This window comes from Hypanus sabinus, chromosome 1 (assembly GCF_030144855.1).
Source record: "Hypanus sabinus isolate sHypSab1 chromosome 1, sHypSab1.hap1, whole genome shotgun sequence".
Taxonomy (NCBI): domain Eukaryota; kingdom Metazoa; phylum Chordata; class Chondrichthyes; order Myliobatiformes; family Dasyatidae; genus Hypanus; species Hypanus sabinus.
The window spans coordinates 126,486,125-126,513,623 of NC_082706.1; the positions used below are offsets into that span (position 1 = coordinate 126,486,125).

The 27,499-nt window shown below is 39.8% G+C and overlaps 1 protein-coding gene across 5 annotated transcripts in view; it reads left to right on the top strand.

Moving 5' to 3' along the window:
• Nucleotides 1-19,269, top strand: part of arhgap28 (Rho GTPase activating protein 28) — a 209,344-nt gene extending 190,075 nt beyond the window's left edge. For all 5 annotated transcript variants that reach the window (XM_059975968.1, XM_059975940.1, XM_059975949.1 and 2 more), the window contains 7 exons: nt 4,094-4,250; nt 5,386-5,468; nt 6,528-6,725; nt 8,574-8,807; nt 9,867-9,991; nt 15,487-15,551; nt 16,807-19,269. In XM_059975968.1, the coding sequence (XP_059831951.1) occupies nt 4,094-4,250; nt 5,386-5,468; nt 6,528-6,725; nt 8,574-8,807; nt 9,867-9,991; nt 15,487-15,551; nt 16,807-16,898 (954 nt within the window). In that variant the 3' untranslated portion in view covers nt 16,899-19,269. The remainder of the gene's footprint in view (nt 1-4,093; nt 4,251-5,385; nt 5,469-6,527; nt 6,726-8,573; nt 8,808-9,866; nt 9,992-15,486; nt 15,552-16,806) is intronic.
• The last annotated feature ends 8,230 nt before the right edge of the window (nt 19,270-27,499 follow it).

Below are 27,499 nucleotides of genomic sequence, written 5' to 3' on the forward strand. Positions count from 1 at the left end.
TCAAAATCTTGCATTGGGGCCAACAACAAACCAAAACCTCAACAGTTTGTTTCCTCCTACAGATGTTGCCTGACCCACTGAGTTCCTGCAGCAGATTGTTTGGTGCTGCAGAGTCAGAATCCGATTCTAGCATCTGCATCCCTTGTTAGATGATATTGTCTGGTATGGTATCAGTCAGCTTGAATCAACCCTTTCAGGCTCCACCGCAGTAATAGCTACCTTCAGGTCAGGCAGGGTTTGTGGCTTGTGTGACCCTTCAAATCTTCTCTCTTTGCAGCAGGGTGTAATGATAATGGTTGAGATGTGCACGGTCTACATCTGGATTTAGGGATTTCAACTGGAAAGAGCTGATAAGATGTGCAGATATCATTTTTTAAACATATTATTGGAGGATGGTTCTAGATGATGGCTCAATAAATAGGAAAAGCATCAAGCCAGGATGATATTTAATATAAACAAGGAATTAAATATCCCAAACTGAAACTTAAAATTGTAAATTTTCTGGGGAAATGGAGGGTTAATTTTAGTTTTCAGGTATGAGAATATTTAAACATTCTGTGTACCTCTATAGTTATAACAAAAAGGGTTTATGTAAAATATCCATGGGTTTGTTTTCTAATTTTTTCTTATTTATGAAAGTAAGCATTTTACAGGAAAAGTTTTGGGGATTTGGAGTGAAATGTGGGCAAATGGGACTAGCATGGATGGGAATCTCGGTTGGGATGGACCAATTGGGCCTAAGAGCCCAACTTTATAACTCTGAGTAGATTCTGCAGATGCAGGATTCAATGGGCTACATATCCATCTAATAATGATCATTTCTGAATCATTGTTTTATGAAAGAAAGCATGAAGTGGTATTGAGGTTATGGAATTGCATATTCTGTTTCAATGGTTCTCATTTTTGTTTGCATTTCTTGGTAAAAAGAGGTCAGTTGGAGAGGAGCAGAAGATAGTCATGAGTGACTAATCCTTCAAGCATTTCCTTTGCTCTTTGTGTGGTGATCTTCTGCTGCCTTATATGTACATTGAAAGACTGCAAGTTGCATGTATACCAAACATATGCTGTATTCTAGAGAGTCAAAGAACTGAAGGAATCTGGAAAATTCACATCAGCTGATCATGGTCTCATTAAAAGATTCATCATGCTTCGCCTTCTAGTGGGATCTCAGCCTGGACAAGTATCAGAGTGAGATCAGCAGGAACTGACCAAATAGATTGAAATTAGTCCACAGCACTTTATGGAATCTTGAAAGTGTATGGCAAAGAACCATTTGACCCATTACGCTTTTACCTGAGCAGGTTCTGATCTTTTCTTCCCAAGTAATGATATTCAGGGGAGGTCAGAAGGATTCTTGAGGAAATTAACAATGTCCGCCTTCATGTTCATACAGCAGGTTTTGATGATGGTCCAAGTGGTACAGTTCGTGAAAAAGACACAGCATTTTCCCTTTTCAATACAGTAGGTATGGGTTCCTGGCCCCGGGGGGCAGGGCTTGTTGGGTGGAGCATGAATGCTCTTCCGATCTGTTTAAATTTCCTCTCCCATCACACACCATGTGTTCCCATGTCATGCAACTACATACCTTTCCTGGTGGTTTAGCAGCCTCTGATATCCTGCCCCATGTTTCCTGGCTGATATCTTGGGCCCCAGCCTGCCTGTACCTGGGTTAAAATCTCCTTGACCTGATAGTTTGGGACACAGCCTGGCTGGACCCGGGTTAAAATCTCCTTGACCTGCCAAAGTTAGGATGGTGTGCTGCTCTGCTGAGTGACGGTCTGAATTAAAATCAAGTTTTGGGTTCAGATTGACTTTGCCAGAAAGAGATCAAAATCTTCCCAATATAGTAGGTGCCTGGTCTGTTTAGTTCCCCACCACACACCTTTTTTTCCACTGCACACACAAACAGCCTAGGAAATGAACACAACATACAAAATGCAAGAGGAACTCAGCAGGTCAAGCTGGATTTATGGATGGAAATGAACAGTTGAGTTTTTGGGCTGAGACCCTTCATTAGCGCGCTGTGCATTTCTCTTCATAGATTCTGCCTGACTTGCTGATCTCCCTAAACGTCTTGTCAAGATTTCCAGCATCATCAAGATCTCTTGAACCCAGGCAATGTTGTTCTAGCTGAGAAGTTTGCTTCACTGCCTCTGCCTTATCCAAGTTTTCTTTAATTCATTCTCATCTCATTTCACGTCCATTCATCATTAACCTTCTTCCATAGTTCTGCCCTCTCCTTCAACTGATCCGTTTACTTTATCACTGTGCCCTTCACCCTTTCCATTTCCACCCTTGAGAAGCCGATCCTGTCTATTTCTGGAAAACTATGAATTGTGTGGAGCACAGAGATTTGTGTGTTTATCTCAGCAAATAAGCAAAGCTAGTACATAGGTAGACAAACATAACTGGAAGGCAAATAGAACATTAGCCTTTATTTCAAGAGGTAAAGAATTCAAAAACTGAGGGATTGATACTTTTGTTGTTAAGCCAATTTTTGCTACTGTATCTCCTGAATAGCCAGTCGGTTTTTAAGAAGGCACGGGAGATTCTTCAAGATAATACAGGACTAGGATGGTTTTTAAGGGTTAAATTAAACAAGGCCAGTAATATTTGGCTTCAGTCTAAAAATATGCAAGGAGATTTAATTGTGTTCTTTAATGTTTTAATCGTAGTTTAAGAATATTTACATAAAATGTATTTCCTCCAGAAGAGAAATCCTAACAAAGTTAGAGCTGGGCATTGAGGGATTAAAATAAAGAAGCATTTTTCACACAGTGTCAATTTCAAACATACTTTTGCAGAAGGTTGTTGACTTCAGGCCAGTTGAACTTCAAGAATGAGATTGGGGGCTTTGATTGAGTGATGGATATCAATGGATATGAAACAAGGATGGATAAATGCTGGAATAGCTGCCTTGATTCAACTGAATGGTAGAATAAGCTAGAGGAGCTAAATTTTGTAGTACTATTCCCATTATCTACTGCAAACCCCACGTCCGTCAAAGTTGCTACCATTCATATCTAGTGGTTAAAGTTACAATGAAGGTTATGCAATGTGCTAACATTATTCTTCATATGATGAAGATGAAACACGTTCTGAAGATGAAGGAACTTAAGATTTCTTGCTTTGGTTTCTGCCCCAATTATTCACTGAAGAGCTTTTAAGTTCACCTCTAATCTATTCCTTGTTACAGCAACATTTAGCTACTTGGGCCAAATCTTAGAAATGTCCATTAACTGATGTTTTCAGACAATTCAGACAGGTGAATTTGGTGACCCTCATTTGAGTCGTATCTTCTTGGCCAATATTCATTTGGGATTCTAAAACATCCTGATGCTTGCTCGTTCACCAGGGGCTCCACATAACATTCCTTCAATCATCAAATGCTCAGGGAGAATGGGCATATTGGAAACTTCATCCAAATACTAAATACCAAAGTTATTTCACCGATTATTTAATGAGTGAATACTTAATGGGACAATATCAGGAATAATTAATTTACTCTGCAAAGAAGGCAAGAAAGTACCATTTAGTACACCCTGTCATTTAGAAAATTAAAGAGCAGTATAATTGTTTAGAGAGAAATCTCGTGTTTGGAATTTTCTGTTTCTTGAAAAGTAAGGACTGCAGGTGACTATAATATTTGATTTATAATTAAATTGAAGAGCTATTTTCTGAGGGAGAAGAGATTTAAAATGAAGTAAATTTTATAAGGTACTATTATGGCAAAATAAAGATTTCTATTACTGAGTCAGGGGTTATAAAATTTTTTTGGAAAAACTTATTCATAAGGGAAGTTGAGTGTGGGAGATTACAGGTGCATGAAAGAACATTTAAAAAAAAGTTGCCATTTAGGATCTCGTCCACCATAAAGTTTGACCCTGGCTGTCAAGGGTTGTTAAAGGGACCAACCCCTTCTAACTCTTTTCAGCCATGGACAGAGGCCATGTTTATCTCTATCTTGCAAGGTTAGCGCTCTCCTTTAGTAATTTCAGCTTTTGTTATCAGTACAGTAGCTTTCTGCGTTCAGTTAACTGAATAAATATAGGTTTAAGTGCTGGATTTAAATTGATGCTACTTACATCCACAGAATTATCGCCAAGAGCTGGAGGCAAAATTTTATGACTCCTTTGACTGGGAACAAGTCCATCATAATGATGTAGCCTGTTTACTAAAGACATTCATCCGAGAACTGCCCTATCCGTTGCTGACAGCCGAGTATCTGCCTGCTTTTGCAGCTGTGCAATGTAAGACATAGGAGCAACACAAAGAAGTTGTAAATGTCTGCCTGTGTTATCTATCCTCTTGCATTTTTGTGTGTGTCTGTCTTTCCAGCGTTATTCAGACTCACTGCACGTGTAAAATAATGGCCATGTTAGTCATTCCATTCCTGTTGTCTGTTGGCTAGAGGTGAAGATTGGGGAAGACATCCCTGTTTAGTAATGTGAATTACGAATATTCAGCCTCTGCCCAAAATTCTGTTATTCACACAAAGCACCTTGCAGCACATAAAGTACTTTGGAAATTCAGCGACTGCACTATTGTAGCAGACCTGATCACTGGTCTATTCATTGCAAACTCACAAAAACAACTTCAAAAGAAATGACCAAAGTTCTCTACCACAAGTGGATTTGGTTCCATTGACTGCTGTGAGTTTCCAAGTAAATGTATTCTACCTCCCCTTACCAAATGTTGGAAAACAAAATTTAAAAGTGAACTGACTTTCTAAAGTTATAAATAATCAGTTTTTATACTCCTGCAGAATTTGATCCTCCCAAACTTGCACACCAAATGAAAAACAATCAGGATTTAAATAACTCTTACAAAGTCAATATGGACTAAGAGCGTATGCACTGATTCAATGAGCAAGTATTTAGTTATGAGGAAAACTAATTTGTCAATGGTACTTCACATATTAATTGGAAACAATTAGACAAGTGGTACCGACTGAAAATTTGTTAACATGGCTATTCTAAAATTTATTATAAACTAGGAAGAAAACAAGCTACAGTTCGTGCACATTTGATTGACAGATGTGTGCAGAGGCTTTCCTGAGTACACAAAGTAGCCTGTAGTCTGTTAGATTCATTTAAGATGAAGTCACTGTTCTAATAAAGGAAAGGGGAACTGATTTGCACACAGCAAACTCCCACAATCAAATCATGGTCAGCTGACTTATTCTTAGTTGTTGTTTGAGAGATGGAATTAAACAGAATGTGTAGGTGAATGTCCCAGCACTTTTTCAAAGTTCCAGGGAGTATTTACCTGCTTAAGGTGGGCAAATTGGGCTTTTTTTAATGTCGCTCCACAGAGCAATCTAAGAGTTGCCATTGCAATGAGTTGTGATTTTACAGTTCAATATTTGACTTGATTTGCTTTCAGATATCTCACAGACGAAGATGCAGTTACAGGCTCTGCACCTTATCATCATGTTACTGCCTGATCCCAACAGAGACATTATTAAGGTATCCCTGATCCCAAAGTATGCATGATCGCATCTGAGCTTGTGGCAGTCTCACACTGAGTATATCTGACATTCGTTGTGTAAAAACAGTATTACTTAAGTACAAATCTATATTCATGATACTGTGTATTTTTGAACTTAGATTAATGTTTATCTTGTTGACTATATATCTATTTGTAGATTAGATATCCATGAGGGTCTTGTACATGAATTTGCTGTAGAGTAGATACACTTGAGATTTGCTACAGTGCCCTGGATAGACCAATGCTCAAGATTAGAATAGCGTTTGAATTCCATCTCTAATGAACCTTTCTATATCTATAAAGATAAAATGTATCTTCCTATTTTATTTAGATTTGAGCAATTTTCTACTGGCATGATATTTTGTGTTTGAGGCCAGTGATAAAATTTTTATCCTTTTTCTCTTTGCCATTTTTGCTAAAAAGAATCACCCACCGGACAATTCCTAAGTGATGCTGATTATTTGTTGAGTGTGTATTTTGCTTTGGGATTGTGGCTGGTACTTGAGGTGAGAGACTTGTGCTGAATATTGACAACAGAAAAGTATCTGGATTGCCATACCTCACCTTTCACCTCATTTCAGCGGCAACAGCCTCAGCGTGCAGAATTTTTTTCACTTCATGCATAATTAGGCTGGTATTTTCCACCAGACCACAGGGAGAATAGTCTACAATAGTTATAATCACCATATTTAAGAAAACCCATGGATTGGTTAACAGAGTGGAATGAAGAGCATTGCAGTATTAGAAAGTAGAGTGAAAATGTGATTGCACAATTTTGTGGTGAGGTTTGGGAGAGCAGATTTTGCATGAACTTCGTACTTACACACTATGTATAGCTAATTTACATTGTTTATCCTTTAGTTGGAATATGTAGCTTGATACATGGGACCCAGACGCCTTAGGATTTTAAATTGTCTTGGAGCATATATTGTTGAAAATGGGCCGTTTCTCCTTATGTGGGATGAATGAAAATTAAAATGTTGGGGGTTGGGTAACTGGACTGAATCTCTTCTCTTACTGCCACCCCCAACCTCCAGGCTTTCTTGGAATTTCTCAGCAAAGTCGTAGCGAATGAAGCAAAAAACAGAATGAGCTTGTGGAATGTTTCCATGATTGTTGCACCAAACCTCTTCATGTGTAAAGGGAGAACTGGAAACCATCAAGAGGCAGAAGCAGCCACCAAGGCAGCCAATATTGTCCAGTTACTTATAAAATACCAGGACATCCTGTGGACGGTATGTGAACCCAGTAATGAGTGCACTTTGATACGTAGACTGAGAATTTCAATGAAAGTCAAAATTTGGGTTAGCAGGTCATATTAGATGTATTCCTGAGATAGGTTGCCTTTGCAACCTATCAGAAGAAAAATTACAGTGCCAATAAAATAGACCTTTTTAATAAAATATTTTTGAATTTTTTTGCTTATTGTAAAGGAATTAAGTCTGTCAGCTATGAGAACTTCTCTAATCATCAATGGGTCTGTATACTTTCAGAATGTAGAGTGAGCTCTAAGATCAGGCAGGTCAAATAGGAAATGGCTGGAATGTGTGTGCAGGTGTTGGTAGTGATGCCATGGGATGCTTCTAGGAATATCAACAGCCAATGTTGTAACTGCAGATCTTAAGGTGGTGAATCCTACCTACAAAAGTCTTAACCAGTCAAAGAGCCTTTTGCTTGCCTTCAACAATCATCAATGATAAAAATGTCAAATAAAGGGAAAAAAAACCTTGATTTTCATTGGCGTTGATGAATATTTTCCTCCAGAATTACTGTTTTTTCTAAATTTCAGACGTAAACAATTGCCCCTGTTTACAGAGCAGGATTGCATGGACTTTTTAGATTGTTTTCTAATTAGAATGAACATTTTTATTAGTGGCTGGAAGAAAAGGTTAATTCCTGTAAAGACCATGGTTCTGAGTTCAATTCTGAGAAAAATGATTGAAATACTGTTGTCTTGTTGACTAACAGTCAGTGAGTTAATTAAGATACTGAGCTAAATGCAAACCACAAGATTAAACTAGTTATGTAATGCTATTCAGGGAAGCTGGTTGCCTTTGATTACCATGATATTATGAAGACTATTTCACTGAGGCTGGTAATAAAAAAACATGTTGATGAGACTTAAAGCACTCCCATCAACCCATCATTTGCATGATAATTTTAAAAGTTTTAATCACCATAATTTTGCCAGGTTTCTAAAAAGGTTTGAAGACTTTTATTGTTGCCAAGTACGTTCAAGTGTCGGGTAACCATCCAATTTGCCTGAACTGAACCTTAAGATGACCATTTGCTAATGAAATACTTTTCATCAATGCAGATGTCATCGAGGGTGTAGTAGAGTGAAGAGTAATCTCATATTTACTTTGGTCTCAACTTGCTCTCTTAAGCTAGTAGTGATTTTACAAGCATATGTTGTTGAGCATTTAATAAATATAAGTTGGACTTCCCCTTGTCTATACAGATGTTCAACGTTGCCATGACATTTCAGAATGTGCATGCTGATAGTTTAGACTTGAGGAAAACAAAACATCTGGATCATTATTAACCTTTATAAGAAATTTTCATCTCCTCACCTAATCAGATATGACAATGATAAAAAAAAACTGCAAAGCTTGCAAAGGAGGTGTAGGTTAGGGTATATGAATTCAATATAAAATCAGGTACAGAAAGAGAAATAGAGGGAAGAGAATAGTTATGCCATAATTTTATTATATTCTTAAAATCACTAACAGTTTAAAGCCTAATGGAAGGAAGCTCCTTATTTATGAAGATTTATTTCAATGCTAGATGTTGACCAGCAGTAATTCATCAGACTGCTAACAGACTGGATTAATAAATGATAAAATATTTGAGTTCATCTTCAGTAACGCAGTATTCATGCCATTCATTGAGGTGATGTGTGAGATGTTATTTTCAGGAAGGTAACAGTGGTACTTGTGCTGCAATCTTTTCAGTTAGAATTATTCCTGTGCAAACAAGATTGTGTGTGGAGTATAGCCTTACTGTACTCTCAGAGGAACAATCTTGACTATTAAGCTTCATTGTTATTTACTCTGATTCTTCTCTTCTCTTCTCTTACTCAGATTCCTTCCTTTATGATAGCCCAAGTGCGGAAGATGAACGAAAGCGAGAGCAGGAGACGGACAAGAGTGACATGGCTGACTCCTCCTTCATTTTTTTTCCCTCCTGCCTTCAAGGGAAACAGCTCACCCCCATCTGGGAGTTCTCCCCGAGGTCGGAATAGAAACCAGGAGCCTGCCATGTGGGACATGGCAGGTATGAACTTAAGCCCTAGTACTCCAGGGCACAGCTTTAAGGTACACTTCTATGCTGGTATTTCCCCTCGGCTCATCATCACAGCTCCATGTACTCGATGCATGTGCTGATCCTTTGGAAAAAAAAAATCAGTCCTTGAGCTTGTTTAAGATTCCTCAAGCACCTTCTTTGCTCTATGTTTAAATTAGTTGTGGAGTCACTTCCAATATTTCTTCATGTAGTTTTATTCCAAATCATAACATTCTGAATGAGAAAATATTTTGTAATTTCGCCTCTAGACCTTTTTACGGTTATTTTACATCTATAATCTTGAGTTATCCCCTTGTGTGTGAGACAAAACAGTAATTTATTTAAACTCATATGGAGTTTAAATTTATTTGGAGATCACTTTTTGGCCTCCTCAAGGAGAACAATCTTATTTTTCTAATCTTTTCTGCATAATCAAGGTTTCTTAACTCAAAACTCCTTATAAAACCCTTCCCTACTCTACCCCTTCTCTACACCATTGCACTTTCCCTGAAATGAGGTTCTTAGAAGGGTTCTTAACCTGTAGACCAAAAATGGCATTCTGGATAATGATAGGAAGCGAAGCGAAGCAAAGCAACAACAAATCAACAATTTTGCAATGGTGTGTCAGTGATTCTTTAAGCAACAAGCCTTCCCATCACAGGGTGGGCCCACTCATCAGGTGGAGGTCGATGCTCATCGTTTCCTGTCTCATCTGCTTATCTCAGCCTGGGTTCTCTGATGGTTCTCTCTAATGACTCCAGCAACCTTGACTTACCTTCCCCAGACTCGGTTGTTTTGGATGAGATTCTCCCCATTTGCCTGTCGGGATGCTGATTATATTGAGATCCTGTTTAGTCTTGTTGATGTAAGGGCTTTGGCTTTCCTCTACACCACAGATTTAGTATTAACTCGTAAGTAGAGTTCATATTAATATGTTCATATTAATGCTAGGCAGGCACTGTAATTGTGAAGTAAATATAACCAGTGTTGAAATATGGTGGTTTCCATAAGGGACACGGTATAAACAAGAATTACTTATTAGAATACACTTCAATGCATGAGATTAAATGTAATATTCTCTTTCTCCGCAGTTGGACATACCAGAGGGAGTTATTCGCGTTTACGCCACAAAGCTCTCAAAGGTTTCCATGGCCATTCAGCTGGACAGTGAGACCAAAGCAAGTGATATTTTGGCTAGGTTTCACTGTGAGAACAGGTGAGTTCCTGGAGGAAAAGAAATTCTTCCAAATTCTAACAGCATGTTGACTGAGAAAATATCTTCTCATCTCTCCTTTCACACTTTTCCCATTAACTTTAAATAAAAACTGCAGATTTTGGAAACCTGAATTAAAACCATAAAGACACTCAGCACATCAGGCACCATCTGTGGAATGATAAACATAATTAGCATTTCAAGTCCAAGACCTTTCCCGAGAACAGTGACTTTAAATTTATAATCTCGGGTTATTTCCTCTGCAGTCAAAGGGAGTAGTATTGTACCAAAACCTGCCTCATCTTGTAAACCTCTTTGGCCTTTCTTAATCAAGGAATGTAAGGAAGAAGGAAAATAAACATGACTGCAAATAAGATTGTGGTAATTTAATAAAATTAGCAGTAGGGTAATTTAGTTTCTCAGTTTAAGCAATATCAAAGAAGAAATAAAAATATTTCTCAGCAGTTTAGGTATATCCATTGAGAAAGAAACTGAATGGAGATTTCAAGTTGATCACTGATTATCAGAACTTTAAAAGATTAGAAAACAAAAAGAGTGGTACAGTTTAGTGAAGCCACTAACTTGCAACATCTGTTTCAGTCCTCACTCTTGAAGCTATCTGTACAGACATTCACTGTGAGTTTTCTCCCACGTTCCAAAGCTATGCAGGTTGGTAGGTTAATAATCACTGTAAATCTCCCCTTTTGTGTAGACATGTATAGAGTCTGGGGGTAGTTGCTGACAAAGTGACCAGAACAGAAAATATTGAATGAAATCACGGCAGATCCAACTTCCCCTTGGTCCACATTTCTGCCTTACACTCATAAACCTTGATCGCCCTACCGATATAGAGGAAAAAAAATCTACTGATCTTGGCTTTTTTTTTAATTCAAGGATTTAGCCTTCACAGCTCTCTGGGTCAGAGAAGGAAAGCATGCAGAAAATGCTGGAGAAACTCAGCAGGACAGACAGCATCAATGGAAATGAAAGGGAGTTGACATTTTGGGCTAAGACCCTTCTTTGGGACAGAAGGAAGCCAAAATATTATATAGGAAAGAAGTGATTAGGCAATATGGCAGTCATGAGTAGGGCAAAATTGCTGGCATGGTTAGAGCATTGGCTGATTGGGAGCAAGTGGGAATAAAAGGATTCTTTTCTGGTTGGCTGCCAGTGACTAGTGGTGTTCCGCAGGGGCTGGTGTAGTGACCGCTTCTTTTTATGCTGTATATAAATGATTTGAATGATAAAATAGATGGGTTTGTTGCCCATTTTGCAGATGATATTAAGATTGGTGGAGGGGTAGGTAGTGTTGAGGAAACAGGAAGGCTGCTGAAGGACTTAGACAGATTAGGAGAATGGGCAAGAGAGTGGCAAATGAAATATAATGTTGGAAAATGCATGGTCGTGTACTTTATTAGTAGAAATAAATGTGCAGACTACTTTCTAAACGGGGCAAAAATCCAAAAATCTAAGATGCAAAGGGACTTGGGAGTCCTTGTGTAGAACATGCTGAAGCTTAACTTCCAAGTTGAGTTGGTGGTGAGGAAGGAAAATACAATGTTAGCATTCATTTTAAGAGGTTTAGAATACAAGAGCGGGGATGTAATGCTGAGGCTTTATAAGGCACCTTGAATATTGTGAACGGTTTTAGACTCCTCATCTAAGAAAAGATGAGCTGGCATTAGAGAGGATTCAGAGGAAGTTCACAAAGATGATTCCAGGAATAAAAGGGTTATCATACGAGGATCATACTGCCTTTGCTTCTGTGCAAAGGGATCTGGGGGTCCTGGTGCAGGAAACACAAAAAGTTAGTATGCAAGTGCAGCAGGTGGTCAAGAAGGCCAATGGAATGCTGGTTTTTATTGCTAGGGGGATGAAGAATAAGAACAGGGAGGTCTTACTGCAGTTGTACCGGGTATTGGTGAGACCACACCTGGAGTACTGCGTGCAGAACTGGTGTCCATATTTACGAAAGGACATACTGGCTCTCGAGGCAGTGCAGAGAAGGTTCACTAGGTTAATTCTGGGGATGGGTGGGTTGATGTATGATGAGAGGTTGAGTAGATTGGGACTCTACTCATTGGAGTTCCGAAGAATGAGAGGCGATCTTATTGAAACATATAAGATTGTGAAGGGGCTTGATCGGGTGGATGCGGGGAGAATGTTCCCAATGATGGGCGAAACTAGGATTAGGGGGCATAATCTTAAAATAAGGGGATGCCGTTCCAGGACTGAGATGGGGAGAAATTTCTTCACTCAGAGGGTAGTGGGGCTGTGGAATTTACTGCCCCAGAGAGCTGTGGAAGCTACTACACTCAATAAATTCAAAACGGAGATAGACATTTTCCTGGATAAAAATGGCATTAGGGGATACAGTGAGCGAGCAGGTAAGTGGACATGAGGCTAGGTTTAGATCAGCCACGTGATCTCCTGGACCAGTTTTTGATAGCCTGGATGGGTCGGAGAGGAATTTTCCAGATTTTTTCTCCTCAATTGGCAAATCGTTTTTTTTTTCTCCCTGGGTGATCACATGGGTTTGGGCGGGATGAATAATAAAATAAAATGGGCGGCATGGTGCCCTTTTGGTTGGCACTGTTGCCTTGTGGGATTCGGTGAAAACGAGAGTTAAGATTGGATCAGCCATGATCTTGTTGAATGGCGGAGCAGGCTTGAGGGGCCGATTGGCCTACTCCTGCTCCTATCTCTTATGTTTATGTTATGAACGTTTAATAGCTCTGGGTCTGTACTCACTGGAGTTTAGAAGGATGATGGGGCGATCTTATTGAAACCTTTCGAATGTTGAAAGGCCTAAACAGAGTAGATGTGGAAAGGATGTTTTCCATGGTGGGAAGTCTAGGACAAGAGGGCACAGCATCAGGATAGAAGGGCATCCATTTTTAACAGAGATGTGGAGAAATCTCTTTAGCCAAAGGGTGGTGAATTTGTGGAATTTATTACCACAGGCAGTTGTGCAGGCCAGATCATTGGGTGTATTTAAGGCAGAGCTTGATAGGTTCTTGACTGACCATGGCATCAAAAGTTACAAGGGCAAGGCTGGGGGGGTGGGGCTGAGGGTGGGGGGGGGATAGAGTGGAGCAGACTTGATGGGCCAGGTGGCCTCATTCTGCTGTTATGTCTTGTGGTCTAATGGTCATGAAATAAAATTGTGGTAGAATATTTTGGAAACACGAGAGTAAAGATCAAATGGCCTGTTATATTACACTTGATATTGATGGAGGAGCAATGCACCAGCAGAGCACCCATGTTCTAAATAGAAGGATGAAGCCTAAAAGGTGGTTGTCCATTTTTCTGTGTGCCTGTGACCGCTTCTTTTCTTATAGTGTCGTAGGTTCTTCTACATTCATCTCGATGGGTCTGGCTTTAATATCCCACCTATTAGTCAAGAGCTTCAAGAACACAGCAATCTATATAAACCACACCAAGGTGTTAACAGAGGTCACACATTGAATTCTGGAACAGGGCCTGATTCAGGCACCAGAGCACTGCCAAGTATGTCAAGCTGACATTTATGCTTGCTTCAGCAATGCCATAAAATAAAATTGTAATTCAGAATAAACGAGGTATGCCTATTCACAAATCATAAACAATAGAAGTAATGTTTACATTATTATTTGCTCCCTTCTGTCAGGTGGTTTACAGAAAACTTTTTCTCAAGCAGCCCTCACCTTTGCATATAAAAAAACAGCATGCAAATTAGTAAGTAACCATCAATTACAGATACGGGTGGAGAAAAGGTAGTTGGAGTTTAATCCAAATAATTGTTGTGCTCTGGGAGGTCAGATATGAAGGAAATTATACAGTTAATAACAAGGCACTTAACAGCATTGACATGCAGAAACATCTTTGGGTCAAAATCACAACTCCCTGAAAGTGACTGTGCAAGCTGATAGGGTGCATGCTTATCTTCATTAAACAGAACCTTGAGTATAAGAAGAAGTTGTATTGCAGCCAGATTAACTTTGGGGAGGCTGCATTTGGCATCGTATGCAATTCTGGTTGAAGTATGTGAAGGTTTTGGAAGGATGTAGGGAAGGTTTACTAAGATGCTGTCTGGATTAGAGGATGTGAGCTACAAGGAAAGGTTGGGCATACTAAGGTTGTTTTCTAAGGAGAATCAGAGGCTGAAGGGAGACCTGTAAGAAGTTTATAAATTTATGAGAGACATAGATAGGGTAGACAGTCAGAATCTTTTTGTGCCCCGGGTAGAAATGCACGAGAGGACATGCATTTAAGGTGAGGGGGAAAGTTTAAACAAGATGTGTGGGGTAAGTTTTATTTACTCAGATGTTGATAAACATCTGGAATGGACTGCCAGGGACAATGGTGATAGCAGATACAGTGGTGCTGCTTAAGAGGCAGGGAATGAAAAGATAGGACCGTGTGAGGCGGAAGACACTTAGTTTAATTTGCATCATGTTTGGTGCAGACATTATGAGCTGAGGAGCCTGTTCTTGTGCTTTACTCCTCTATGTTTGATGTGATTAAACAATTATACAGACAGAAGTTACTGTTCTGCATCAAATTCCACGTCAGTTTAATTTTCTAAAGAAACCCAACGCCATGAAAGGCAGTGAGGCACAATTATATATAAAAATATAAATATAGATGGATTTTCCACTGATATCTTTTACAAATCTACTGACTCTCTCAATTATCTTGAGTTTACCTCTTCCCACCCTGTCATTTGTAAAAATGTTATTTTCTTCTGCCGGTTCACACGTCTCTACTGCATCTGTTCTCAGGATGAGACTTTTCATTCTAGAATATTTGATACGTCCTCTTCTTTCAAAGAACAGACTTTCCCTTCCACTTCCATTGATAGTCTCCTCACTTCATGTCTTCCATTTCCCACACATCTGTCCACACCCATCCTCCCACTATCATAACAGAGACAGGGTTCCCATTTTCCTTCGTTACCACCCCATGAGCTTCTGTGTTTAGGACATCATTCTCTGTAACTTCTGCCATCTCCAACAGGATCTTACCACTAAGCACATCTTTCCCTCCCCTCCACTTTCTGGGGCGATCACTCTCTATATGAATCCCTTGTCCACTTGTCCCTCCCCACTGATAGATATCTCTTCTGGCACTTTTCTCTGCAAAATGGACAAATACTACACCTGCCCTTAAATTTGCTCCCTTACCACATTTCAGGGCCCCAAAATGTCCTTCTGGCTGAGGCGATGTTTCAGCTGTGTGTCCGTCAGGGTCATCTACTGTATCTGGTGCTTCAGAGCGACCTCTACATTGGTGTAACCTCACGCAGATTGGGGGATTGCTTCATTGAGCACCTTTGCTCTGTCTGCTGCAAACGATAGGGTCTGCCCCCTTTTTCTGGCTTTGGCTCCTTCCTTCCAGTCTTAGACTGAAACATCAACTGTTTATTTCCCTCTGTAGATGCTGCCTGACTTGCTGAGTTTCCCCAGCATTTTGTCTCTGTTGATTTTCCAAATTAAATGTTCATTCTCCCTTCACAGCACGAATTCCACGGTGCCTCTCAATGGACAGAGCAATTATTTGTTCGAAATTGGTGGAAATATAGGTAGGATTTTTTTGAAGTATTAAAATCTATGAGAGATGAATTAGTATTATTGTCATATCTTTGATCCACAAAATATTGATAAAAATAATATTGTTAAACATGGCTTCTGCTTGGAAAGTTGACTTGTGTGAAGAATAGAGGGCAAGGATTTACAAGGATTCTGTCAGGGTTGGAAATCTTCAGTTCTGTGGAGGGATGGATTAGGTTGCAGTTATTTTCATTGCATTGAATGAGACTGAGGGGAGATTTAATTGAGGTACATAAAATTATGAGAGGGTTAGCAATATGTACCAGAAAGACCAATAATATGGGGACCTGTATATAATTGATGGAAGAATTTCAAGGCAATCTTTGGCATTAAGTGAGTAAAGTGGGATTGGGGGTTGGGGTGTGGAAGTCAGGAACTCACTGCTTGAAATGTTGGTTGACGTGGAGACCCTCCACATATTTGTGTAGAATTACAGACTAAGAGTTAATAAGTGGAATTATTATTAACAGGTGACTTTTTTTATCTGGCATATAAATTTTCTAATTTATAAATCGCTGTCAATTTTGATGATTCAATGGCCTCGGGAAATTTTTCTCCTATTTAGTGAATAAAGTAATTATTGGTTATGATTCACTTTCCACCAAATCAGCTGCTCTTGGGTTTGATTAACACAGAATTGATTGATCCCAAGGGATTGGCAGTGGAAAAAGGGCCAGACGATTTCCTTTTTGTAAACCTTGGCTGTGGGTGCACTGGGGAGTTGGACTTTTTTATTCAGTGATTGGATCTGAGCATTATTGACAAAGCCAACATTTGTTGCACATTCCTTACTGCCCCTGAACAAGAAGGTCATAAACCCCTGCAAGCCCAATGGTGAGGACATTAGGTATTGATGTGGATGTTTTGGCACAACTGAGCAGCTTACAATGATCACTTCAGAGAGAGGGCAGTTAAGAGTCAAACACATTGCTCTAGATCAGGACACATAGACCAGACCTGGATCAGACCAGGGCTCTCTGCAGTCCATCCAAGGAGGCACACAAAGTAGCTCATTAAAATAATCATGAGCTGAGTGTAGAAATGAAAAAGTCTATGATAATGGTTCTATTTTCACTGGGGTGCTTGAACATGCATTGGGTCTAATACCTGACTGTACTGTATGGAAATTGAACCACCAGTTTGGAATGTGTGGCACCATTCCAGCAACTTTATTTCTTTATGTGGCCATTTGAATTTCATTATTTACAAAGTGTTTTTCCTCTGCAGGAGAGCGCTGCCTGGACCTCAACACATACATTCTAGACTTGTACCATTTAAATCCCAATGCAGCTTGGGTCATTAAACCCAGAACACTGTAAGATTATTTGCTGAAGAGTGAAGGACCATTAAAGAATATTGAAGCAGCAGAGTGGTGAATTTAACTATTGGGATTTCCGAGAACAATGGGTGGTTTATAATGGAGCCTTTGCATCTTAAGGCTTTCGGCTGTTGTTACTGGTACAGGTTCTGCATTGGAAGGTGATCATTTTGGTAGTCACCATCTTACTCATCAGATTAAGGCATTTCATGCAGCTGCATTGTCATTCAGTTGGGTGTTCAGAGCACCAACCAGACTCCCATCATCTGGATGCTTCCTCGAGCACCTCAGCAGGTTGGAATCAGTCGAACGTTTGTACGTGACCTAAAGTGAACAACTTGCAGTAACTCATCTGGGGGTGTTTATGAAACAAGTCAGCATGCCAGACAGAAATATTAAGGACATGGTCTGTACACAATGTGCATTTTAAACAACTTAAGCAGACTACACATTTGAAATGAGCCACAGACATAACCAATCATGTTTTACTATGCCTTTTTTTTAGTGTGGGGAGGGTGGTAGTATAGGGAAGTAATGATTGTGCTGGCAAAGTTCATGGACACAGAATGGAGAACAGCCGAAGAATCAACAAGGATGTATTTTTTTCTAGAAAAGCTATTCCGAAGCGAATGGAAACGGTGCCAAATTCCATAGATCTGATAAGACGGGAAGTTGTTACATAAAGAGGATGATAGCTGCACCTGCACAAAAAAGGAATTCCTCTTGGCACATTACCCTGGGCTGAGTTACAAATCAACCTGGAATTTTGTTTTGCAATAAACTAAATGCCAGACTTTCAAACATGGTTCTCATGGAGTCTGTGTATCTAGAGAGATGAGTTGTGGACACTGCAAGCAAACAAGGCCTCAGACCCTCTGGAAATAAAACCTGCAGGAAGCAGGAATCTGCAGGAAGCTGACTTTCGGGATGGAGGAAGACTTCACTGTGGAACCTAATCTCTATTGGGTAGTGCCTGTCGACTGTGTGCTATTGGTACCTTGGCTGGAATTTGATATCTCCTGAGGAACTCGTCTCCTGTGATGTTGTGTGCAATTAGCAGAAAGTGAGGCAATACGTGAAGATAACTCATTGGCCTACTCTGTGATTAAGTACTTCTGGTCATCTTCACACATCCTGAGCTGATGAGTATGGAGTTGGGTCACAGGTCAGCCACTGGCTCATAGACTGGCTTAACAGAATCGAAGGGCTGAATGATCACCTCCTGTTCAGATATTCATCTGCAGTTAAGCTCATTAGATTGTTCTGGTGCTTTAACGTAACTGCTGAGTCATTTGAATACTGCCATGCTGTTCAGAGAGCCCATCTCTACATGAAAGTTGCTGGCAGATTCTTGGGGTCTTTCTCTGACTTGTGAAAATTGAGCACAATTTTTGGTTGGATGGGGGTAGGGAGGAGTCAGGTATATTTGACTTCCATTAATTTCTCAGCCTCCTAGAAAAAACGTAGTTTGCTTTTTTTAGATAGTTATGCAAGAGGTTTCATAGCCTATTCTTCATTGGATAGTGCTTTATTACTGACTTAATCATGTTAGCAGCAAGTAATCCTATTCCTCTCAGGGGTGCTGTAGAAGAAATGCTATCAGTTACATGTACCACAGTAAAAACATTTATTATGCTGTACAATTGACCAAACTTCCTGTTTACATAGAATGTATATATGTACAACTAGGAGGAATAAGTAGAGAGGGCCATTTTGGTCTTTGTCAGTGTTAATGGTTCACGAGAGCTTACTCCCACAGTGGCTCATTTAACCCTTTCCACATGGTCTTCTGCTTGATCTGTACAACGCACTTTCATTTGTTTCTTTTGGCAGAGTGCATGATGTAATCATATTTAGAGCAGCATACTCACATTACAGGCCATTTGTTGAAACTGCTTTTAGGAGAGTGCAAATTAGGGATTCTGGTGCACATAACACACGTTCCATTCACTTTAATATCATCACCGGAGTTGGTTGACTTTTTAAGGTGTTTATTATATTACAGGAATGAAATCCACACATAACCTGTTTAAGGATCTGGAACCATGGATGATCAAACTGCACAGAAATAAGCCTTTTGACTCATTGAGTCCCCTCTGTCCATTTTACACTCATTCCATTTTAATTCTCCCCACACTAATTAATTGCCTTCGGATTCTATCACTCATGACACACATGGCTATTAAGAATGACTAATTAACCACCAATCTGCATGGTTTTGAACATGGGTGAAAGCCAGACTGCCTGGAATTCACAGGTGGAATGTGCAAACTCCACATAAACAGCACCTGAGATCTGAGATCAGGATTGAACTCTCACTGAAGCTTGACACTGCACTTCTACTGGGTGTTCTACCCCCCCCCCCCACCAAATTACAATGTTTTATGCTGTTTTAACTTGGGGGGGGGGAAGCTCGATAGGACATGTGGTGGGTGGACTTTCCTGACAGATTCCATCATCTGCAGCCCTTTGTTGCCTCCACCTACCAACCCCAGCCTCTGCTGTGATTTCCACCCTACTCTCCTCTAACTGCCTATCGTCCCTCCTCTGCTGGATCCATTTATTGCTTGCTAGCTCAAGCTTCACCCTTTCTTTCACCTTTTTATACTGGCTAAATCCCATCTATCTTTAGGTGCAGATGAAGGGTTGCATCCTGAAACGCTGACTGTCCCTTTTCGCATCACAGGTGCTGCCTGAACTGCCAAGTTACTCTGACATCTTACTTGTTGCTTCAGATTGTAGCCTTTGTCTTCTCTTCATTCTCTATCTTTGATGTGTACTTTTGGGGTTGGGAGTTTTGGCTATCTGTTCCAAGTCAACAATGTCAATTTCTTTTTGCACTTTCTTTCTCTTTCCTATTGAGAACCAACACAGTTAGTTATGGGGTGAAAATGAACTGCATGCTTTATAACTCTAAAAATCTCACATGTTGCTTAAGGCACTTGGTTCCTTGAGCCGCAAGCAGTGACTGATCTCTCATTGAGTTAGACCAAAGTTTAATGAGATTCAGACAGAGCTGCAAAATGAAAGGTCTGTTCCTTGGGATACTTTGGAAAATGATTTTAATGCTGACTAAGGGGGAAGTAAACATACAGGAGCCACCATGTTAAAGGAGTGTTTCAGTCTTCGGAATGAAATCTCAGAGTTTAATCAGTAATATTAAAGAGTTCAATTCTCTATCTAGACTGTGAACAGTGTTACTAGAGAGGAAAATAAACACATAGAGCTTCATAGCATAATGGAATGCCAGTGGATTAGCATGTAATTGATTTATTCCTGCCTCCTAGGTAGCTGTTTTAAATGAGTTTAGGTGATCACAGCCTTACCACTCACAATACTGCTTGTTCAACGCAAACCCACCCTTTAATCAACAGTTAGTAGTACTTTGAAATGCCATTTCTTTATGGCTCTTCTTTGACTGTTGCAGAAACAGTGGTCATAAGTATTTCAGAGATGTTGGACTAGGATCCACTGATAGATCAGAGTAGCATCAGAGATTGACAGTGCCATACCTCACATTGGTTTCCTTTGAGGTCTCTTGGTGCCTGGAATGAAAATGGTTCCCATCTCGCCAGTTGAGGAGAAGGATCCATCCAAAAACTAAGTGGAAAGATCGAATGAATGGGGGAAAAGTTCTCCTTGTTACCAGATCTGGATAAGTTTGTCCAGAGAACATTTTGCTAACACTCCAATTTACCCGCCTCCAGAAGGTTTAATTATGACTTTAATGTTTTAACACTACAGTAAGAGATTATAAACCCTCATTTGTAATAATTCCATTGCCAAAAGTGCAGTGGAAACTATAGTGTATTTATAACCATTTGTTTTTATGTGTTTGAGAACAATTTCCACTTTTGTATGTTTATTGTTGATGCAATTTTTATAACATTGTGTTTTCTGAAATGTCTGTGCAAAGCTACCTCTGTTTATTCACATATTTACTGATTCCCGACAGAGTTGAGATAAATTGAGAGGGCTCTGAGGGGGAGCAGGGTCCTTCGTGTTTATCACACAATCCTACAAAGTGACCCCCAGTGACCTGCAAATAATCCGCTTGTGTAGAGGCATAAAGCCTCAATATCTTTCCACCCTTTATTGTATCAGCAAAGGTGGCAGCTAGAGTAAGGGTACATATGGGTCCAGAAGGCCTGCTTGTTAAGGTGTTTAAATTAGAACAACTGGTTACCATCAAAATCATAGCATGGCTCTTTGCCATCATGAAGGTATGAAAATCTCCTCTGCTGCATTGAATAATATAACTTTCAATGTACCTGTAGCTCCTAAAAACATTGAAGCTTGAATGCATGGCTCTGGACTAATCAAACCTGGGCTTGCCTCCAAAATTAGAGGCTAATTTATACCTTTTGCTCTGAGCTAATCATAATTTTCCTCATTTTGTTTGTTTCTTACTGCTGATTTCTGGAACTACCAAATGTTAATATGTGGCAGAAACTCATAATACTCAGCAACTTCATTACCTGGATGGTAATCTGGTAGTATTGGTCCACCCAACTTTAGTTTCATTGAATTGAGATGCCTCTACACAGGCAGTAGTTCCATTCTGCCAGCTTAACTTCTGGGTGGAAGGTGAGTGATCAAACTTGGGCCCCATTGCCTCACCAATGTGTTGCATTGCCAACTGGCGAAGGGAAAACAAGGATTGTTTTGTGTTTGTAAGGATGAGACACCCTCATCTGGTCGTTCCATACATTTCAAAGAATCTGGCACAGAAACAGTCCAATTTCATTTCCCAGCACATTGCCCTAGCATTATGTGGTTTAATGGTTCAAGTGTTTGTCTAAATTCCTAAATATTGTAAATGTCACAGCTTCCATCTCTCCCTGAACCAGTCTGCAGCCACATATTCTCTCTCAGATCCTCTTTAAACCTTGTTGAGCCAGTGCACCCTGGAATTAGACACCAGTGCTATATGGAAAAGTTTCTTAATGTCTACCCTATTTATGCCCCTCTCTTTTTGCAAGTCTATCAAGTCACACAACTGAAATACACCATCCTAGGCAATATCTTGGTTAATCGTCTCTGTACCCTGTCTCATGCAATCATCTCCTGTTATGGTGTGGTGACCAGAACGGCATACAATACTCCAGCGGTGGCCTAACCAAGGTTTTATATCATTATACTTTAACCTGCCTACATTTGTTTGATGCTCCATGTAAGGAAGGCAGGTATCCCATGCTGTTATCATTTCTCACAATTACTTCAGTAGAATCCCTTGACTACGAGACCTTTATGGAAATTCTTCCTTCAGTTTTCACACCAAATCAGTAAGATTTTCAAACAACATATGCCTGGACAGCTGTTTTCCATGATAATATAAATTAATACTCAATTGGAGGCAGTTTTTTTTTCTGGAGGATCATGCACAATTCAGAAGGAGCTCCACAGGCAGCAGATAGAGGAGATTTTAATACCATTTTCCCTGTTTGAGCCTGGTACCTGAGGTGAAAAATCAACGTCAACTCATTCAATACAGTTCTCATGAAATCTGTGATTTTTTTTAAGAGACTGTCATCTTTGAAGGTCCAATCAAGATTTTTGGATGGAAAACTCTGACTTGCAAGCCATATATTCTGACTGACATTGAATCTTTTAATGAATTAGGCCATGAAACAGAGAGAACCATCACCTTGAAATATAAATTATTTCTGTTTGACTTTTTAAGAAAATTCTTTTATTCATGTATGTACTGTACCAATGTTTCTTTATATGTGATCTGATTGTACAATGGATGATACTGACAGTAGATAAATACTACATGATGAGTGATGTAGGTGTTATCCTGTAGAACCACTTGTTATTCATGGGGTAGCCTTTGATTCATCTGAGATGATGATCTGAGCAGAATATCCTGTGTGTGTATTCCTGTTCAGTGAGTGTATGGAAGTAGAGCACCAAAAGTATGCAATGGTGCTCTTAAGCTGTGTCCATAATAATGTAAACATCAATGGAAGGATTGTTGAGCTTCTGAATACTACTGATAAGGCACAGAAGCATTATGAATGTGTACAAATGTATATTGTACTTCACCAAGTTCATGTTACATACCAATAAAATTATGAAAAAAACATTTTTATTAATACTTTCCAAAATGTAACTCAGTTTTAGTATAAATACATTTTGAATATATATATATTTGTCTGGAAATCATAGGTTTGGATTTCAATGATAATGGTACACCTTGCAATCATATTTACATTGTTGTTGAGGATGCACATAAGGGGAAGCAATTCAAGTAAATGGGACAAAGATTAAAAAGGCTGAGATAGTAAAGTTTCATGAAGAAGAATTGGGTTTAAAAACTGGTAATGCTATCAATTCTGTGTAAAATACCCTTTTAGGTCGTCTAAATTCAGGTTGTCTGAATTTCTTGGATTCCATAGTCTAAATTTCATGTAGTTTCATGTTTGCATCTCGTCTATACCTGGCCTGAGTATTTGGATTCCCCCCTATAATTCCCTCTTTAACTTTTTCTCAACTCCCGTCAGATTCTACTGCCTATCTACTCTCCACGGACAATTTGCAGTTGCCAGACAGCCTACCAACGTGTGTTTTTTGGAGCATGCTGAGAGGCAATCCTCAGGGTCATGGAGAGAACTTGGTCATGTGGCGCTGAGAGACTGCAGCTCTATTAGCTGTACCACCCCGTTAGCAGTGATGATAATGGAGAGTATTGCACAAATGGTAAGTCTCTGACTTTATCCATCAACCATAAACCACCCTTAAGCAGGAAAAGGCACCTTCAGCTACTTTGGCTCAGTGGTATTTCATTGTCATTGGTGCCATTAATGCTCCTCTATTGTTTAGGAACCCTTGGATTTAAGCTCCCCATCCTGTTCTTCTGGTCTTTGGGATTAGAAATGGTTTATTATTGTCTCCATGTACCGAGATACAGTAAAAAGCTTGTCTTGCATACTGTTCACACAAATCAAATCATTACACAGTACATTGAGCTAAAATAAGGCAAAACAATAACAATGCAGAATAAAGTGTGTAAAAGCTTCTGGAAAATGTGCAGTGCATGTAATCAAATGATAGTGTTGTAGATAGTGAGGCCGAGTCCTTCTTACCATACAAGAATTCCATTCAAGAGACTGATAACAGAAAACAGAATGAAGTGCAACAACTTCAGTGAAAATGCAATGCAAGTAGGCTATAAGATGCAATATCATGATGAGGTAGATAGTGAGGCCAAGAGTCTATTCTATTGTACTAGATAACCATTCAATAGTCTTAAAAACAGATGGGTGGAAGATGTCCTGCAGCTGGGTGGTGGGTGCTTTCAGACTTGCTTTTTCTCTGCCTAATGGAAGGGGGAAGAAGAGATAATGTCCAGGGTGGGTGGGGTTTTGATTATGCTGGCTGTTTTATTGAGGCAGTGAAAGGTATCGATGGAGTCCATAGAGCGGAGGATGGTTCCTGTGATTTGCTGAGCTGTGTCCACAGCTCTCTGCAGTTTCTTGCAGTCACATGTAGAACAGTTGCTATACCAAATGTATTCAGATATCGAATCTTTCTATGGTGCGTTAGTTAATATGAGTCAAAGAGGACATGCCAAGTGCCTTTTGCCACCTGAGGAGTAGAAGTGTTGGTGAATTTTCTTGGCTCTGTTGTTGAATGTATAATGGATAAGGTGCAGATTACTCAGATGCAGTGGCTTCTATGGGGTCAATCAAAGGTGGTATTATCTTTTTCAAACATTTTTTTTACAATTGTAAGACACTGCTTGGCATTATGAACTTAATGTTCTGCAGGTCTGCCCCATCAGTGAGTTGCTCATTGACAGAGAAACTGAAGGAGAACGAACTTAGTGCTGCCTGTGACAGAGAGGCATTGTTGTATGGAGGAGCGGTGCAGTCTAACATCCAGTGATCATTTTAGTCGCTTTTCTTGTGATTGCAAGGCTCAGTAAGATATTGGAGGTGTGGAATTCTGCAAGTCCTATTCATTGCTTTATTGGTGAATGGTGGGGGGCTGCATGGCCTTGGGCGTAGAGAGGCCTAGGCCTCAAGCCGCGGTGTCACCTGTTTGCAGCCACCAAGAGGGAGGCATTGGAGTCTGGCACTCCATGTGGTGCAGCGTCTATGCTGGAGTTGAAACTGCCCACCCCCCCCCCCCCCCCAGAGTTAGCTAAGCAGAAGACTAGCTTCATTGTGTTCCACTGCAGACCGCTTCAACATTCATGGACCCTGGGACTTGGACTATATATTTGTTGTCTGACTGTATTTTACTGCTATTTTATATGTGCCTTGTCCTGTGTATGACTGTTGGTACTGTGTTTTCCACCTTGGCACCAGATGCTGTTTCATTTGGCTGTATTCATGGATATTCATGTATGGCTGAATGACAATGAAACTTAAAATTTGACCTTTGAACGATGTGGTTGGACAAGGATAAGCTATTGTGATGTTCATTCCTATGAACCTGATGCTCTGAGCTCTCACAACCTCAACACCATTGATGCAGACAGGGGCATGTTACACCACTCTTGCTGAAGTCAATGACCATTATCTTCACAAATATTTAAGTTAATTGCCGCGCCAGCATTCCCTGTCGTGTTCTCCATTTGTTTTTGAATACAATAGGAGTTATCTCCCATGTTATATTTGCACCTTTCATGAAAAGGGGTAATAATCTTGGCTAGTGCAACCAGGATAAGCATTATTTGGGGATTTATGACAATCCTAAGCTTCTACACATGGTCAAATGGTACCAGTATTACTAAATGTGAAGCATTGGAGGTACACATGATAGAAACATACTCTTTGTACCACTGCGTCAATGCTGATAGTTGAGTACCTATCAATACAAACTCCATTTTTCCAGTACTTGGTCCATAGTGTTCTATGCTTTTGGTGATTCAGGTGTTCATCTGGATAGTTAAATACTGCATGTCTACCTCCAACACCCCCTTAGAAAGATTTCTACAAGTCTTTGAGTCCTTTCAAAACCTTCTACCCTTTACCTTAATCCCAAACATGTAATGTTCTACATTGTCTGCAGTTTCCTACGATATATACCCTTTATCATTTTGTACAACGTTTACATAGAAACATAGAAAATAGGTGCAGAAGTAGGCCATTCGGCCCTTTGAGCCTGCACTGCCATTCAGTATGATCATGGCTGATCATCCAACTCAGAACCCTGTACCTGCTTTCTCTCCATACCCCCGATCCCTTTAGCCACAAGGGCCATATCTAACTTCCTCTTAAATATAGCCAATGAACTGGCCTCAACTGTTTCCTGTGGCAGAGAATTCCACAGATTCACCACTCTCTGTGTGAAGAAGTTTTTCCTCATCTTGGTCCTTCCCCTTTATCCTTAAACTGTGACCCCTCGTTCTGGACTTTCCCAACATCGGGAACAATCTTCCTGCATCTAGCCTGTCCAATCCCTTTAGAATTTTATACGTTTCAATAAGATCCCCCCTCAATCTTCTAAATTCCAGTGAGTATAAGCCTAGTCGATCCAGTCTTTCTTCATATGAAAGTCCTGCCATCCCAGGAATCAATCTGGTTTAGCATGTCTTGTCTCAGCTTTCCTGCATTCCATGGAAAACAAACCCAATGTTTCTCTCAAATGAAACACTGAATCTCAGGCAATCTTGGCTTTTATGCTATTTACACTGCGGAATAAGTGTAGTTACAGCAGATTCATCTTTACCACTGAATTATTGCCTTATTAATCACCTGTTTTACAGATTGCAAGACTTCCTTTTTCACTGATATCTTTTTGTGACTCGAATCCTTCTTAGCAAGAAATAGCAGTAATCAAGTTGACAGTTCAAACAATGTAGTAGCTTCTGAAATAATTCACAGAAAGCTTAATAAACAGACGGAGTTGATTTCCTTCAAAAGTCTGAGCAGATCTTCCGAAATAGGGAATTACTTTTCTGAAGAGGGGTAGCCATCACATTCTAACTGGTTGCTTTAAACTTGTGGTTTGTGTTGTGGCTTCCTCAGGACCGTAGTTGATATTTCTGTAAACACTTTGAAATTACCTCATAGCTGAGAAGCTGGCTCTGAAATTGAGTCTCTTTATTCATGCAATGAGAGTTTAAACAAGTCGACTCTCAACCATCCAGTGGGATGGATGGCCAGCACTGGAAATGAGGGTACAAGGCAGCTTACTGCCACACTATTTAAGTATACTATTGATGTAAATCATCCCATTTGGGGGTGTGCTTCCTTTTGCTGGATTCAACTAGAGTTGTGTATTAACAGTGCAGATGTGGATGTTTTGCTACAGGCAACAAGAAGCCTTGAAAGTGAGGTCTGGAAATTTTAAGTTTATATTTTTGCTGGAGTAGTTTTGTGTTCGTGGAAAAAGTCTTCCATTTTCTTGCCAGTCCCTCCGGATCACCTCATACCCCAATCCCTCAGACTGATTTGTCTCATGACCAGGTTTTTTTCTACCAGTCAGCTGTATATGTGTTTCCCTTAGACACCACATGACCAAACTAAAATGTAAATGTTGGTAAAATTTTCCCAGTTTTTTTCCCCCTAGAAAGTGAATGGCATTCATTGCATGTGGATATTTACTCAAAACAACCTATCACTTACTTTGCATTTTGCTAAATGATTC